General features: G+C 36.2%; 1 protein-coding gene across 7 annotated transcripts in view; it reads left to right on the top strand.

Annotated features, from left to right (window-relative positions):
- Nucleotides 1-18,389, top strand: part of RAB3GAP1 (RAB3 GTPase activating protein catalytic subunit 1) — a 118,574-nt gene that overhangs the window by 26,279 nt on the left and 73,906 nt on the right. For 5 of the 7 annotated variants that reach the window (XM_044769015.2, XM_044769016.2, XM_014849506.3 and 2 more), the window contains exon 4: nt 16,067-16,199. The exons of the other annotated variants lie outside the window; for them this stretch is intronic. In XM_044769015.2, coding sequence (XP_044624950.2) covers nt 16,067-16,199 — 133 coding nt within the window. The remainder of the gene's footprint in view (nt 1-16,066; nt 16,200-18,389) is intronic. 7 annotated transcript variants of the gene reach the window in all.

An 18,389-nucleotide genomic window follows, 5' to 3' on the forward strand; every position in this document is an offset into this window, starting at 1 on the left:
AAATATGGTCAATCCTTGAGAATGTTCCATGTGCACTTGAGAAGAATGTGTAACCTGCTGTTTTTGGATGAAGTGTTCTATATATATCTATTAAGTCCATCTGGTCTAATTTTTCATTTAATTCTATAATTTGCTTGTTGATTTTCTGTCTGGATGTTCTGTCCATTGGTGTTAATGGTGTGTTGAGGTCCCCTACTATTATTGTATTGTTGTTGATGTCTTCTTTTAGTTCTATTAAGAGTTGCTTTACAAATTTTGGTGCTCCTGTGTTGGGTGCGTATATATTTATAAGTGTTATGTCTTCTTGGTGGAGAGTCCCTTTTATCATTATATACTGTCCCTCTTTGTCTTTCTTTATCTGTTTTGCTTTGAAGTCTACCTTGTCTGATATTAGTATAGCGACACCTGCTTTCTTTTGTTCATTATTAGCTTGGAGTATTGTTCTACATCCCTTCACTCTGAGTCTGTGTTTGTCTTTGGGGCTGAGGTGTGTTTCCTGGAGGCAGCATATTGTTGGGTCTTGTTCTTTGATCCATCCTGCCACTCTGTGTCTTTTGATTGGGGAGTTCAATCCATTTACATTTAGAGTGATTATTGAGATGTGGGGGCCTACCACTACCATTTTGTGTCTTGTTTTCCGGTTTTCTTCAATTTCCTTTGTTTCTCATCTCATGGTTTAATCTGTTCTGATGAAGAGCTGCTACTCTCTGTTGTTGTCCTTCTACTTATCTCCTCTGCTCTTGGTTTTGTAGCCCCTTTCCTTTTTTTGACTTTTCAGGAATGAGGGTTTTCCTGAGGATTTCCTGAAGAGGAGGTTTTGTGGCAATGAACTCCCTTAATTTTTGTTTATCTGGGAAAGTTTTTATTTCTCCATCGTATTTGAAGGATATTTTCGCTGGGTAGAGAATTCTTGGCTGTAGGTTTTTGTCCTTCAGATTTTTGAATATATCATTCCACTCTCTTCTAGCCTGTAAAGTTTCTGCTGAGAAATCTGCTGATAGCCTGATGGGGGTTCCTTTGTAGGTTAGTTTCTTTTGCCTGGCTGTCCTTAGTATTTTCTCCTTGTCGTTGACTTTTGCTAGCTTCACTACTGTATGCCGTGGGGTTGGTCTTCTTGCATTGATAAAGTTTGGAGATCTATTGGCTTCTGTCACCTGAAGATCCATCTCTCTCACCAGATTTGGGAAGTTTTCAGCCATTATTTCTTTGAATAGGCTTTCTGCCCCTTTCTGCTCATCTCCCTCTGGTATACCTATAATCCTTACGTTGCATCTCCTAATTGTGTCTGATAATTCTCGGAGAGTTTTTTCATTTCTTTTTAGTCTTACTTCTCTCTCCTCCTCTGCCTGCAGCATTTCTATATTCCCATCGTCCAAATTGCTAATTCTTTCCTCCATATTATCAGCCCTACTGTTCAGTGCATCTAGATTTTTCTTAATCTCCTCTATTGTGTTCTTCATTTCCAGTATTTCTGTTTGGTTCTTCTTTATTATATCAAACTCTTTTGTGACATAGCTCCTGAACTCGTTGAGTTGTCTATCTGAATTCTCTCTTAACTCATTGAGTATTTTAATGATGGCTGTTTTGAAGTCATCGTCATTTAGGTTATATATCTCATTTTCTTTGGGATTGTTTTCTGTGTATTTGTTATTTTCCTTCTGTTCTGGAGATTTAATGTACTTTTTCATATTGCTTGATGTTGTAGATTTGTGCCTCCTCATAGAGATAGAGTTTAGTTGCTCCTTCCACTTGTTTCTGCTGGTGTGGTGGGGGAGCAGCTGTTTATACTGCACCAACCAGGAACCCTATCCGCAGTTGCTAACTGGGCCTGGGCCCCTCCTCGTAGTCACAGTGGTCCTTTGGATTCCCTCTTCTGCCGTGGGGGCCATCACGGAGGGGCTTCAGGCTGCTGGTGCCTACTGTTGCAGCCCACCTAGACGTGCTCTCTCCTTGGGGTCTGCAACGGTGTTATGGGCTTTTCCAGCGGCCAGGGGTAGGATCACTTATATTTGCCGCTCCGTCACTGTCGGCACCCACAAAATCTCACTTGTCCACTGTGGGTCGCAGCAGAGCTATTGGCATCTTCTACAGTCTGTGGTTAGCTCACCTAGCTATGCTACTTTTGTCCCGGGGTCTTCCAGCCTTGTGGCTCCCTGATGGGTGCTTTCTACTAGTGCTGTGCAGAGGCTTTTCCTGAGGCTTCTGTGAGCCTGTAGGGTTTCCCCCTAGGCTACAGAGCTGGGTCGCTGGTACTCCACCCAGCCCCAGTCCTGTTCCCCAGGAACTCGGGGAGCCCTTTGCCCGTCTGGGGGATAGCCGGAGATCCTGATTTCAGTGGTAGATGGTCAGCTGCTGCCCTGCCTGATATTCTCCTCTCCGGGACCCTCCCGGTGTTGTGGATGCTGGGTGTGGCCCCTCCGCTAATGGCAGACAGAGAGTTTTGTCTGCTGCCCAGGCAGAATTCTGGAGCTTCCCCTCCAGGCACGGAGCTGGCCTCTGAAGCTTCACCCAGCCCCAGTCCTCTCCGAGATCTCTGGCAATCCCTAGCCCCACGGGCGGGCAACGGCAGCTGGGGGTCACCTCGCCCTCTGGGATTCTCTCCGGGACTTTCCTGGAGTTGTGAATGCTGGGAGTGGCCCCTCCGCTAATGGCAGACAGAGAGTTTTGTCTGCTGCCCGGGCGGAACTCTGGAGCTTCCCCTCCAGGGCATGGAGCCGGCCTCTGGAGCTCCACCCAGCCCCAGTCCTCTCTGAGATCTCCGGCAATCCCTTTCCCCACCATGCAGGCAGTGGCAGCCGGGGGGGCCGCCGTACCCTCTGTGTTTCTCTCTGGGACCCTCTGGGCGCCATGAACACTAGGCGGGATCTCCCCATCAATGGCGGGGCGAGACTCTCCCTGTGGGCTCAGGTGTGTAACTCTAGAGTTTCCCTCTGCATTTAGGAGTAATTGCGGGGGGTTTAGGTAGGGTTCTGGTCACCTGTTTCCACCGTCGCTCCTCTGGCGTGTGCTCGCTCCTGCCCTAGGTGTGTGTTGATATTCTGAGGGCATCCGTTGGAAGAAAGCCACTTGCAGGTACTAGGCTGTTCGGTCGGGGTTGGAGAGTTTTCACCTATCTCCACCTCCTCCCGGAGGGAAGTCTGTCCGCCTTCCGATGTATAGTCATGTGGGTCTCTCAGACGTCCTGAGATGCTATCTGGATATCCTTTGTTAAGCGATGAGTGTCCAAATAATTGTAGACTCGAAGGGGGAGAGACAAAGAGGACTGCTCACGGCGCCATCTTGGATCCTCCCCTAGTCTTCAAGTTTTTAAAAGAATGCTTATGGAATTTAGGGGAAATGTAAGAAAAGTAAGTAGACATTTTTAGACTGTATAGAGAAATATTTTGGGGCACGATATGTCATGTGGGCTAGAAGGTTGTCCTGTGGAGTCAGTTCCCCAAAATTGTTTTCCCTGTCTTTTCCATTTTCTACTTTTGAGCCCCAAATCTTTTCATTAAAATTTTAAAAGAACCTTTAATTTCAAAAATAATGTAACCAAATCAAATGATGTATATATTTAAGAAGTGATAATTTCCTCCTCATCACCTCCCTTTCACTCTTCTATTTTCCAGAACTAACAACTTTTAAGTTTGATATTTTATTCCGTGTGTGCACATTATACCTTTAAAGAAAAGGTAATAGGTCTTCTACTGTAGCTGACTTTTTCTTTTAACTTTATATTTTGTTGGCTTTTCCCTGAGGTGGGACGTAGACATCTTTCTCATTATTTTAATACTTGCATTGTAGTCCATTGTGTGTATGACTATATCATAATGTGTTTATGGATATTCCTATGAAGGATATTTAATAGTTTCCAATTTTTGCAGTTACAGTACTGAGGTAGTAAGCATTATTATACATACATTTGCATACTTGTATGAATATTTCTATAACCGACTTCTGAAAGTAGAATTACTAGGTCAAAGGGGGTGTAATTTTTATTTTTGATAAATAGAGCCTTGTTTTCCACCAAGATAATTGAATGTACTTATGCTCTCCCCATACATGGTATCTGAAAGCACCCATTTTCTCACTCCTCCAACACTATTTTCATTATTTTTTTGTCAATATAAAGAGACTAAAGCTAACTTTTACTTATATTTTCCTGAGCACTGGTGAGATTGAGTGTTCATGTTTATTAGACATTAGAACTTCCCTTTCGATTGCTTGTTATATACTCTCACTGATTTTCTGCTTTCTTACTGAATTGTAGAAGGACTTTTATGTTTTTATCAATGTTAGCTCTGTATTGCAAATGATTTCTGCAGTCTGTCGTTTTTCTTTTAATTTGAATGTGCTTTTTGTCTTATAAAAGCTTATTTGTTTTTCATTTTATAAAATACATAATAAAACTTGTAAATAAAAATCTGCCATTTTGGGGACTGGCTTGGTGCGTAGTGGTTAACTTTGCATGCTCCGCTTTGGCGGCCTGGTGTTCTCAGGTTCCGATCCTGTGCATGGACCTAGCATCACTTGTTAAGCCACGCTGTGGCAGCATCCTCCATAGAAAATAGAGGAAGACTGGCACAGATGTTAGCTCAGGGCCAGTCTTCCTCACAAAGGGAAAAAACCTCCCATTTTAACCATTGTTAAGTCTACAGTTCAGTGGCATTAAGTGCATTCACATTGTAGTGCAATGATTACCACAATCCATATCCAGAACTTTTTCATCATCCCATACTGAAACTCTGTACCCATTAAATAATAACCACCTCATATAAGAGGAATCATATAATATCTGTCTTTTTGTGTCTGACTTGTTTCATTTAGCATGTCTTTAGGATTCATCCATGTTGTAGTATGTGTCAGAATTTCCTTCCTTTTTAAGGCTGAGCAATATTCCATTGCATGTGTATACTACATTTTGTTAATCCATTCATTCATCTGTTGATGGACAGTTGAGTTGCTTCTACCTTTTGGCTATTGCAAATAGTGCTGTTATGCACATGAGTGTGCAAATATGGGTTTGAGTCCCTGCTTTCAATTCTTTGGGGTATATACCCAGAAGTGGAATTGCTGGATCATATAGTAATTCTATTTTCAAGTTTTCAAAAAGCTGCCATATTGATTTCTACAGCACTACACCAGTTTTCATTTCCACCAGCCTGCACAAGGGTTCCAGTTTCTTCTCATCCACACGAACACTTGTTTTCTGTTTGTTTTTGATAGTAGCTGTCCTAATGGGTGTAAAGTGGTAGCTTATGCTGGTTTTGATTTGCATTACCCTAATGATTAGTGATGTTGAGCATCTTTTCTTGTGCTTATTGGTCATTTATATATCTGCTTTGGAGATAATTTTGCTCGTTTCTAATGGGGTTGGTTGTTAAATTCTAAGAGTTCTTTATGTATTCTGAATATTAATCCCTTATGTGATATATATAATTTGCAAATATTTTCTCCCATCCTGGGGGTTGCCTTTTCACTCTGTAGACAGTGCTCTTTGAGGCACAAGTTTTGATTTTATTGAAGTCCAGTTTATCTATTTTTTCTTTTGCTGCTTGTGCTTTTGCTGTCATGTCCAAGAAATTGTTGCCATGTCCAGTATCATGAAGATTTTACCCTGTTTTCTTCTAAGAGATTTATAGTTTCAGGTCTTATGTTTAGATTTATATATATATATATATATTAGAGTTAGAATTTTTGTATATCTAGTAAAGTAAGAGGAGTTTATATTTTAAAGTAGTCTCTTCCTTTTTGACTTCTAGATTTCATGTACAAAGGGCCTCATGATCCTAAGATTATACATTTATGCTTCTCTATTTTTTAGTACTTATTCTTTTAAAGACAGATTTTTTTCTTTTAACATTTAGGTATCTACTTAGAATGGACTTTTGTGAATGAAATGAGATTTATCTTTTTTTTCCTTATTGGATAGCCAACTTTTTCTTAACTATCTATTAAATATGTTCCTTTTACCATATACTAAGTTCCATATATACTGGGGTCTGTTTGGAATTTGAAAATTGTTCCTGTAAATATACCATTTTATTTTAATTACTGTAAATTTATTGTACATTCTGGTAGAACAAATGTCCCCCCATTGTTTTTCTTTTTCCAAATTTTTCTTAGCTATCCTTACACTTTTATTCCTGCATATTAATGTTTTTTCTTGGCATGAAGACAACTTGATCATCTATACTCAAAAATAAGCGTGTATATATATATATATATTCCATTCAACAAAGTAGTTTGAAACAGTCTTTGAGAAGTCTTATAAATATAGTGAATTAATAAATAACTTTATAGTTCTAGTAAGTACAGTTCTAATGTTATATTTTTTGTTTAAAATGACTTTAAATTGAATAGTAACTATGATTAGACCTACTTTTTTTTCAAGTGAAGTATAATTGACATATAACATTATGTTAGTTTCAGGTGTGTGACATAAATGATTTGATATTTATATGTATTGTGAAATGATCACCACAATAAATCACCAAACATAGTTAAAAAAATTTTTTTCTTATAATGAGAACTTAAGGTCTCCTCTCTTAGCAACTCTCACATATGCAGTACAGTATTATTGACTGTAGTCACCTTGCTGTATGTTATATCCCTGTGACTTGTTTATTTTATAACTGGAAGTTTGTACTTTTTGATCTTTTTCACCCATTTCCCACCCCCTGCCTCTGGCAATTGCTAGTCTGTTCTCTATATCTATGAGCTTAGTTTTGGGGGATTCTTTTAGATTCCACATATAAGAGAGATCATGTAGTGTTTGTCTTTGTCTGACTTATTTCACTTAGCATAATTCCCTCAAGATCCATCTATGTTGTTGCAAATGGCAAGATTTCATTTTTTTATGGCTGAATAATATTCCATTGTATATACATACCATATTTTTCTTATCCATTCATCCACTGTTGGACACTCAGGTTGTTTCCACATCTTGGCTATTGTAAATAATACAGCAATGAACATAGAGATGCCTATGTCTTTTCGAATTAGTGTTTTTGTTTTCTTCAATTCCACAAGTGGAATTGCTGAACCCTATGGTAGTTCTATTTTTAAGTTTTTGAGGAACTTCATACCGTTTTCCATAGTGGCTGCACCAATGTACATTTCCACCAGCAGTGTACAAGGATTCCCTTTTCTGCACATCACTGCCAACGTGTTATTTTGTGTCTTTTTGATAATAGCCATTCTAACAGGTATAAGGTGATATCTCATTGTGGTTTTGATTTGCATTTCCCTGATGATTAGTGATGTTGAGCATCTTTTCATGTTCCTGTTGGCCATCTATTTTTCTTCTTTGCAAAAATGTCTGTTCAGATCCTCTGGTCATTTTCTAATGAGATTATTTGCTTTTTGCTATTGAGTTGTATGAGTTCTTTGTATATTTTGGATATTAACCTCTTATCAGATGGATGATTTGCAAATATTTTCTCCCATATGGTAGGTTGCCTTTTCATTATGTTGATTTCCTTTGCTGTGCAGAAGCTTTTTAGTTTGATGTCATCTCACTTGGATTTTTTTTTTTGCTTGTGTTGCCTTTGCTTTTGGAGTCAGATCCAAAAATTCATTGCCAAGACCTGTGTCAGGGAACTTACCACCTATGTTTTTTTTCTAGGAGTTTTATGGTTTAGGGTCTTACATCCAAGCCGTTTATCTATTTTGAGTCACTTTTCTGTATGGTGTAAAATAGTGGTCCAGTTTCATTCTTTTGCATGTAGCTATCCTGTTTTCCCAACACCATTTATTGAAGAGATTATCCCTTCCCCATTGTGTATCCTTGGCTCCTTTGTTGGAGATTAGTTGAATATATATGAAGGGGATTATTTCTGGGATCTCTATTTTGTCCCATTGATCTGTGTGTCTGTTTTTATGCTAATACCGTACTGCTTTGATTACTATAGTTTTGTAATATAGCTTGAAATCACAGGGAGCATGATGCTTCCAGCTTTGTTCTTTCTCAAGATTGCTTTGGCTATTCAGGGTCTTTTGTGGTTCCATGAAAATTTTAGGATTGTTCTGTTTTTGTGAAAAATGCCATTGGACCTACATATTAATTTTAAAATAAATTGTCAGATTCCTCTTTAAAAATGCCATTTATAAATGCCAATTGTTTATAAGTCAAGGATTGTCTTAAGTTCCGTTCACTTAGTTTTAAATTGTGAATGTCTTTTTCTCCAAATTTATCCAAACGGCAGGAAAATATGCATCCTAATGAAAAAAGTACATCCCTTGGCAACTTCTTTCCAAGTTCCTGGCTTTTAATTCTAGCAATTCACTCTCCCTCCTTTCTCCTTTCCTTCCAGGTATTTTAAAGGTCTGTAGATATTTTTGGAGTAAGCCTGGTATTTCCACAAGTGCTGCTTGTGTTTGGGCCTTGTCCTAGTTGTCCATCAATGTCTAGGTATTGCTCTAAATTTACACCAGAACCTAGTGTCGTCTGTTCTTCGTATTTGTGGCCATTGTTGTTATTAGACTCCTGGCCTTCTTACCCATGACAGTTAATTATGCACAGGTGACACTGAGAACCAATGTGGTTGATATTATGTATCTTAGATTCTAAGTATGTGTCAAAGGGGCCAGCTTCTATTGTTAATTTGGAATTTTTTACATCACTTCTGAATTTTTGATATTAGCACAATGGCTAATATTTGTTGAGTGCTCACTGTGTCCTAGGCACTTTCTAAGTACTTTATATGTATCATTTCATTTAATCCTTAAATACAGTCCTAGGAGATAGGTACTATTATTATTATTCCCACTTTATAGATGGAAATTGAATGCACAGAGAGAAAAGTAACTTGTCCAAGATTACTTAGCTAGTAAGTAATAGAGCTGCTTCATGAACTGAAGAGATATACCCTAAGATAAAGCCTTCCCAGTGTAATCACTGGGCTGCACTACTTTCTGACTACCTTTTTTGCTCACCTCTCCCTGCTTTCACCTTCCCTACCCTTAGCTTTTTACCATTTCTTCTTTCCTTCCACTGTGTTCAGAAGAATTCTCCTAAACTGATAGTGTCATCATGTTACAAGCCTACACAGAAGTCTTCAATGCCTCTCCACTGCCTGCAGGGTAAATTCTAAACTCCTAGGACTGATAGTGATAGGCATCTGTGGTCAGGTCACTCTCTACTTTCTCCACCTTTTTTCCTCTGTTCCCCTATAGGAAAGTTTAGCTGAATTGGTCTGTTTCTTCTCTAAGTTTGATGTCTAATTTCCTGCCCCAGACCCTTGTCTGTTCTTCCTTATCAGTCTTACCTTACCAAAAGGCTAACCAAGGTCCAATGTCATGAGTGAATCCAATTCTGACTCACTCAGCTGGCATTTACCCAACCATCTTCTTAAGTTCTGACCCATATGTTGTTCTCCCTCCTTATTTTGTTCTCATATGTACTGTTGAATTTATATATATATTTAAATATCTATACATACATACATATATACATGTGTACATATATGTGTATATATATACATCTGTATACATACATACATACATACAAATATATACAGGGCCATAGTGGATCAAATTCTGGCTTTACCACTTAGTAAGATTAACTTTGGACAAGTGTTTTTTAGTGTCTGAACCTTTTCTCATCTATAAAATGGGGTTGAACATCTTTTCATGTTCTTATTGACTATTTGTATATCTTCTTAAGAGAAATGTCTGTTCAGATCCTTTGCCCATTTTTAAATTGGACTATTTGTCTTTTTGTTATTCAGTTGTAAGAGTTCTTTATATATTCTGGATACAAGTCCCTTAAGAGATGTATAATTTGCAAACGTTTTCTTCCATTCTCCATATTGTAGAATGTATCATTGTGGGTTGTCTTTTTACTTTCTCGATGATATCTATAGTTTTTTCTCTTACATTTAGATCCCCGATCCATTTTGAGTTAATTTTCAGGCAAGGAAATGGTCCAGTTTTATTCTTTTACATGTGGATATCCACTTGTCCCAGCATAGATGACTTTTTAATATTTGTATTGCAATAGTGCAAACAGTCATAAAGATTTCTTTCATCAGTGGATGAAAACTTTAGTTTTTAGCTCTATACCAAGTGGTTGTCTACTCTGGCTGCACATTAGAATCACTTGGGGAGCTTTTGGAAACTTCTGGTGTTTAGGCCACAACCTCAGAGATTCTGATTTAATTGGTGTTTTGTCGAACCTAGTTATCAGTACATTTTTTAAGCCTGTTGGGTGGTTATTGATTCTAATGAGGTTGAGAATCACAGCTCTATGCTCGTCAAAAAAAGACATGGAAAAAATCCACTATTTTTTTATACTTTAGTATATTTTTCTCCTTTTCAATAATGTGTTGCTTTTGTCAATCGAAGAAAAATTTTTTATTAATTTGTTAAACAATTTAAATTTACACTTTTAAAATGGAAGATTATATTTTTACATGGCAGACTGTTTAAGATGTGAAATTAGGTTCTAGTAACCAATAAATCCTAAAGATAACTTGTGTTTAGATGTTATAGAAAATCTCTTAATCCAGGAAGGCAGTGAGATTACCTGTCTGTGTTTAACCTGTGCATTGAGAAAATAAATTTCACCAAGAACTCAACAAAAGGACTCTGATGTACATATGTTAATTCAAGTCAAAGAATACCTTTTAGATTGAGTTGTGTGGTTTTCAGGTTGCTAGACTAGATCACAGTGTATATATTATCCAAATATATGTAATATATTGTAATATATGTAATATGTTTGGATAATATCCTGGTGTATCCCAGCACCTTTGGGACATATGGGGGTTACTATGAATATTGAACAAAGGTAGTTGCTAAGGTAGTTATTAAGCATGTAGGCACTGTTAAGTTTTAGGCTGCAAAGAAGAATAGAACATAAGTCTTTGCTCTTCACAATCTAATGGAGAAATAGATATATAAACAAATGATTAGAATATGATGCCATTCTAGTGATTTGAACAAGACACTGAGAAAGAATCACTAATTTGCTTGAAGAGAATCAAAGCAGATTTTCTACAGGAATTAACATTTAGGTTGAGTTTTGAAGAATGAATAAATAAAAGTATGCTAAGAGAAATAAGAAAAGAACAGAATAAATAGCTTATGCACAGGTGTGAAAGAGAAAACACACCTCTGGGAAAATACAAGACATGCATGATTGTAACACAGGGAAGATGGATGGTAGCTGTGGGAGATAAAACTGGAAAGGGGTGGGGCCAGATCTGTGGGCTTTATATTTCTACCACTGTAGGTACATGCCACTGTTAGAGGTGCTTCTGATGACCCATTTGTGTATTAAGTTATGATACATTTTTACATCCCTTTTTTTGTCAATTTTTGTTTTGTGCATAATATTCATAATACATTGATACAGTAATGCTTAATTTTTAAATAAAAATATACATACATGGAGATGTATACTCAAAAATGTTTACTGATAGAATACATGATTAAAAATCTCTAGAGACCACCAAATAGGTTATGGAAAGCCATTAAAGTATTTTAAAGAGCTGGAACAATATCAGATTTATATTTTAGGAAGATAACCATGTAGAAGGATTATAGGTAGAGATAAAGAGACCAGAGGAAAGCTGTTAAAATAGTCTAGGCCAGATATTGTGAAGGGCTCAACTAAGAGAATGATCTTTATCTTGCTGAGGTCTTGGGCCCTTCAGAGTTCTGGCTCAGAATATATTTTGGTTACCTAAAGCTTATTGAGTAAGTTGAAAGATAAGTGGAAAGGATTGTTGGGTCCAGTTCTGATGATGTTTAGTGCATGTTGTTCTTGCATAACTGCTGTTACCCTTTTTTTTTGAAAAAGAACATTTTCCTCTCCCTACCCCTTATATTTTCCTCAGAAGTTATAATTTTACCCCCATCTCCTTATCTCTTTTTTAAGGGGTATCTTACTGATTTTTTTTCTTTGTTAGGTTATAATTTACACATAGCAAAATGTACAGAATTCGAATATACAGTTTGTTTTAACAAATGTATGTACCCATGTTACCACCATCTAAATAAAAATATACAACGTTTTCATCATCTCAGAAAGATTCCTTGTTTCTCTATCCAGTCAATCCCAGAGGTAACCACAGGTCTTATTTCTTCCACTAGATACTAGTTTTGCCTGTTCTTGAGCTTCAAATAAGTGGAATAATACACCATACACTCTGTGTCTGACTTTTTTGCTCAACATAATGTTTTAAAAATTCATCCATGTTGCACATATCATTCTTTGTATTGTATGACTGTATCACAATATGTTTATCCCTTCTCTTGTTGATAGATATTTAAATCATCTCCATTTTTTGACTTTTTAATAAAGCTGCTGTGAACAATTTTGTGAACAAAGAACGTTTTTCCTGAGTATATTCTTAGGAGTGGAATTGCCAGGTCTTATGTTCAATTTTATTAGAAACTGCCAAACTGTTTTCTAAAGTGGTTGTACCATTTCATGTTCTTAGCAATGTATGAGATTTCAAGTTGCTCGACATTCTCTCTGACAGTGGCATTGTCAGGTTTTTATTTTTAGTCATCTTACTGGATGCGAAGTGGTGTCTCGTGGTTTCAATTTGCATTTCGCTGATAACTAGTGATATTGAGTAGTATCTAGTAGTTCATTACAGTTAACTGTTTATTGGTCATTCATAGCTTCTTTTGCTAAGTCTCTGTTTAAGTTTTTTGGCTCATTTTTCAAAAAAAAATTAGATTGTTTAGTTTTAACAATTATCCTCGTATATCCTGGTTGTGAGTCCTTTGTCAGATATACTGTAGTGCCCTCTTATCCATGTTTTTGCTTTCTACTGTTTCAGTTACTCGTGTTCAACTGCAGTCTGAAAATAATAAATGGAAAATTCCAGAAATAAACAATTCATGAGTTTTAAATTGCAAGGCATTCTGAGTAGCGTGATGAAATCTCTTGCCATCCCATCTAGGACGCAATGTCACATTACCTACATCACTCATCTCACTTCATCACATCACGTAGGTGTTGTATCATCTCACATCACATGAAGAATGGTGGGTACAGTAAAAAAGGTATTTTGAGAGAAAGAGACCAGATTCATACAATTTTTAATATGGTATGTTATAATTATTCTATTTTATTATTGTTGTTAGTCTGTTACTCTGCCTAATTTATAAATTAAACTTTATCATAGGTATGTACGGATAGCAAATAACATAGTATTTATAGGGTTCATTACCGTCCATGGTTTCAGGCATCCACTGAGGGTCTCGGAATGTATCACCTGCAGATAAGGGGATCTACTGTATGTATTTTGAGTCTTTCCTCCAGCCTATGGCTTCCCTAATTATTTTCTTAACTGTCTTTTGATAAGCATGTTTATTTTAATGAAGTTCATTTTCTCAGTTTTTAATTTTACTGTTAGTGCCTTTTGTGTCCTCTCAAAGGAATCTTTGCCATCTCAAGCTTGTGAAGATATCCTCCAATGTTTTCTTCCATGTGACTGTCTTAGTATTCCAGGACCATTTGTCGAAAGACCATCTTTTCCATTGCAGTGGCTCCTCTGTTGTAAAATGAAGTATAAGTGTGAATGTATTTCTGGACTATTATGGATCTATTTGTCTTTATGCCAACACTATACTGTCTTAATTACTTTAGCAAAGTAAATCTTAAAATTAGGTAGTGTATTTTTCATCAAAATTATTTTAGCTATTCCAGGTCCTTTGGATTTTCATATTGGTTTTAGAATCAGCTCATCAGTTTCTATGAAGTACCTCCCGCGATTTTGATTAGGATTGTGTTGAATTTGTAGATCAGTCTGCGGGAGAATTGAATCTTTACAGTCTTGTGTCTTCCAATTCATGTACATGGTATATCTCTATTTAGGTCTTTAATATCTTTCAGCAATGTTTTGAAGTATTTTTAGGAAGAGTTCTTGTTCATCTTTCATTGAGTTTATTCCTATATGTTTGATTTATTTTTGATGTTGTAAGAGTGGTATTTTTTAAAAATTTTATTTTCAAAATATTTGCTGCTAGTATATAAAAATACAGATGGTTTTTGTATGTTGACCTTGAATTCCACAACTTCATAAACTCATCAGTTAGTTTTAGTAGTTTGTAGATTCCTTTGGATATTCTATATATATACTCAAGTCATCTATGAATGCAGGCAGTTTTATTTCTTTCCAGTCTATATGTTTATTTATTTTTATTGTCCGGGTCCCTCAGAAGTTATTTTTGATGAATCATTAGGTTAATTTTGAACTAGAGTTGTCGTTTCTGGTTCTAATCATAAATATACATCATACTGGAATTTGGTGTCAAATGACTATATCACAATGAAATTGAAAGAAGGAGCTTAGAGTGTTGTTTTTCAGTTGAGCTGAATTATCTTAAAAGGGTATTTTGGAGACAGAATCTGGATACCTCTTTATTGAATACAACCAGATCTTTCTTGAGAGAGCTGTTGGTAAGGTTGACACTGGTGCCCAGAATCCAGGATTAGGGTGAGATAATGGTTTCTTTATATTATTTAAAAAGATTATTTCAGCTTTTCTGCAAGCTTGAAAAAAGGGGACTTCTCTCTTTTTCTGGACTTTTCCTCCTTCCTTAGTTTTAGCCTTAGCTGCTGTATAGTGGGCATTTCTCCTAGCAAACTGAGCTCTTATATGTATCATTATATTATCACAGTTAGAAACTTTTGATATGGGCCATGTATGTTTTAATTTAACACAGGTTAACCTCACTTTAAAGAAACCCAACATATAAAAAAATCATAGTTTCGGATATGTATCATACCTGGTGATTAGTCTCCTAATAAAAAGATTGCTATTTGATGTATTTACATAATAGGATATCCTAAGGACATTTAAAATATGATTTAACTCAATTCAGAATTGTAAATACCTTGCCAAGAACAAGGGTAAAACATTTGGGTATTACATGTTAGGTATGGTCATGAAAAACACTTTTTAGAAGCTCAGTAACTCACAGAATCATTGCTTACATATTTTCTGTATAGTTTGAGATTATCTGTGCTTGGCGCGTTGCTGGGTTGGTGTTTCTTGCCTCATAATGATGCTATGTTGTAATGACTATATACCTCTCCAGTGGAAAGGATAGCTGTGGGAGATTAGAGGCCCCGTGGGCAAAATCCTTTTTTGTGGTTTTGTTGTACAGGTAAAGATGCTCTTTGGAACTTTTAATTAAAATGTTTTCCAGGGGCCAGCCTGGTGACGTAGTGGTTGGGTTTGTGAGCTCCGCTTTGGTGGCCTGAGGTTTGCAGGTTGGGATCCTGGGTATGAACCTACAAACCGCTCACCAAGCCGTGCTGTGGCGGCATCCCACACACAAAGTAGAGGAAGATTGGCATGGATGTTAGCTCAGACACAATCTTCCTCAAGCAAAAAGAGGAAGATTGGCAACAGATTTTAGCTCAGGGCCAATCTTCCTCACCAAAAAAAAGATTTCCAATCAAGAAGTTGCAGCTTGAATGAAAATATTTGAATGCCAAAGCTTGATAAAGAAGCTTGCAAAAACCTGATAAGCAAATAAGTGCTACAGATGTCATGTTGCTTAAATTGATCCTACAAATTGCTTTTTTATGAAGCAATTTCTGATATCCAGTAATGCTGTGTGCCACATCATGATATTACATTTGAGATTTTTTAAATAAAAGTATATTTCATTGCCATGTATTTTTTAAAATTTATAACATTTAATCATTTTCAGTTAAAAGTTAGTTATAGAGATTCTGCTTAGTAGAAAGGATTTTTTTGTTTTTGTCTTTTGCATGTGAAGAGGCATGGGATTTACTGTATATTCATTATTTTCTACAGAGACTCGTCACAAAAATTATAATTTTGTAAGTCACTTGATAGTTAATATTCTAGGGGAATTTTCTTTTCTAAAGGAACAATGTGACAAATCATTTATAAAATAACTTCCTCTTGGTTTTATTCACTTATGTATTTTTCCTTTTTCTTTCATTATGTGGAGAATGGCTATAGGATGAGACTTTTAGATTAATGGGCAGGAAAAGAGGAAAAAGATTTCTGTGGTTAATAAACATATAATGGTAACTGTTGAATACTTTAAGGTGGGTGTTTTTCCATTTTATTGTTAAATACAGGGTGTATTTACTTCTGGCACATGGGAAGAGAAATCAGATGAAATTTCCTTTGCTGATTTCAAGTTCTCAGTCACTCACCATTATCTTGTACAAGAATCCACTGATAAAGAAGGAAAGGATGAAGTATTAGAAGGTAAGTTTTTACTATGTGTTTTTAAACTCTTGACTTGTATGACTGATTATAATTTTGAATTATGGATTTAGTTTCCTTAATTAAGTAGTGTCCTCTGGAGATGTTTTACATATGCAAAGTTGTTTCACCCCATCTGGAGTGTGATCTTTTCAGAGGAAGAATCATTCATCTTAGAATTAATTAAATCAGCAAATATTGAGTGCCTAGTGTGCTGGGTGCTCTGCTAAGCTCAATTGAACCCAAACTTGAAAGAAATGTACATTTCTTTTCCTACTAGAGTGGGAGAGTTAAAATCTGTAAGTAAGTAATAGTAATTGGAGACAGCAGGGAATAAGTGCCATCCCAAAGCACGCAATTCTACTGGAATTCAGAGGAGAAAAGATACTTTTAATTGGGAGAGATCCGAGATGGTGTTATGGAAAATTAAGCAACTAAGTTGGGTTTTGAAGGATTAAAAAAAAATGTTATTTATTGATTAGTCACCGTAGTGTTTTGGATATACCCCATACTTTGGAGACATATAAAGTGGATTAAAATTCTGGTTTTTCTGATTACTAATTACTTGACCTTTCTAAACCTGAATTATCTCCTTTGTAAAGTGAAGTAGTACCCAGAGTGTTAATGGGAAGATTTAATGAGATACTGTACATGAGCACCTGTCTTAGTACCTGGCCCGTGGTACTCCTTAGTAAATGGTGCTTACAGTTGTTAATAGGTCACATCATCCAAAATCTCTGTAAATGATGCTTATGGTTGTTTATAGGTCAAATCATCCAAAATCTTTGTCCTGAGGTGTACTAGTGTATAACAGTGAGTGAGCAAAGGTATTGAACAAATAACGAATTTTGAAGCTGTTGGTCAAATACCCTTCTTTGTTACTAAGAAAATAAATATGCAGAATGTGTGTTAAAGGTTTTCTGGTCACTTGAGGGCATTATGCTAAGTGAAGTAAGTCAGACAAAGAAAGACAAATACTGTATGATCTCAATTATATGTGACATCTAAAACAAACAAAACAACCAAGCTTGTAGATACAGAGAAGATTGGTGGTTGCTGGGGGAGGGGGGAGGGGTGGAAAAATGGGTGAAGGGGGTCAGAAGGTACAAGCTTCCAGTTATAAATAAGTCATGTGGACGTAATATACAGCATGGTGACTTAATAGTTGATAATACTGTATTGCGTATTTGAAAGTTACTAAGAGAGTACATCTTACAAGTTCTCCTCACAAGAAAAAAAATTTTTTTGTAGCCATATGATATTAGATGTTAACTACACTTTTGTGGTGATCATTTCACAGTGTATATTATTATCAAATCATTATGTCGTACACCTGATATATATGTTATATGTAATATAATGTTATATGTCAGTTATACTTCAATAAAAAATTTTTTAAAAAGTTTTTCTGGTCAAAACATTACTATTTGTAAGTGTAGGCCTGAAATATTTGTGCCTTTTCTTGTATAGGAATAAAATTATATTACTTTTTCTATTATATATATTCTTCTTGCAAACAAAACAATTAGGTAGCATCTACATTCAGATTTCATAAACTAGGACAGATACTATTGACCATGTATACGCATAGGTAAGACAATTAAACAGCCAAATAAGATACTGGAATATGAATATGTGTACTTTAGGAGTAAGGGGAAGAGTGAAATATATGCAGCTGTTGGGAAGTCTGATAATGGCCCAAAGGTTTCTGGGTCCAACATTCTGTTGATTAATAAAGGAGACTGTTCAAGGTAGAGAAATATTAAGTGCTGTTAATGTGAAGAAAGATCATACATAAAGGAAAAGCTGTTGTAATAAGGAGGCTTAGAATCAGTGTTTCTGGAATGAACAGGTGATAGGGACTGTGGTATGAGAGAAGATGAATGGATTTAAGATAGTTAAGGCATTTTGTTCTGTGTGTGTATATATTGTGCAGTTTTAATTTGGTTGTGATTGAAGCTGAAAGTAATGGTAGAAGTTACAAGATACAAGCAAACCATCAGCTCACTTGATTTAGAGATACACATTTAAAATCATTGTGAGAGGTCAGAAGATTTGAGCACTGATCTTTTGTTTCATTGGAGTTGCTTAATGTTTTAGTTAAGTAGAGCATCAAGTCATTAGTGTCCTATTTATTCTTTTTTGCAAATTAACCAAATACAAATCTGCTAAGCAATTATAGCTATACAGCAG

Source organism: Equus asinus, chromosome 4 (genome assembly GCF_041296235.1).
Source record: "Equus asinus isolate D_3611 breed Donkey chromosome 4, EquAss-T2T_v2, whole genome shotgun sequence".
Classification (NCBI taxonomy): Eukaryota; Metazoa; Chordata; class Mammalia; order Perissodactyla; family Equidae; genus Equus; species Equus asinus.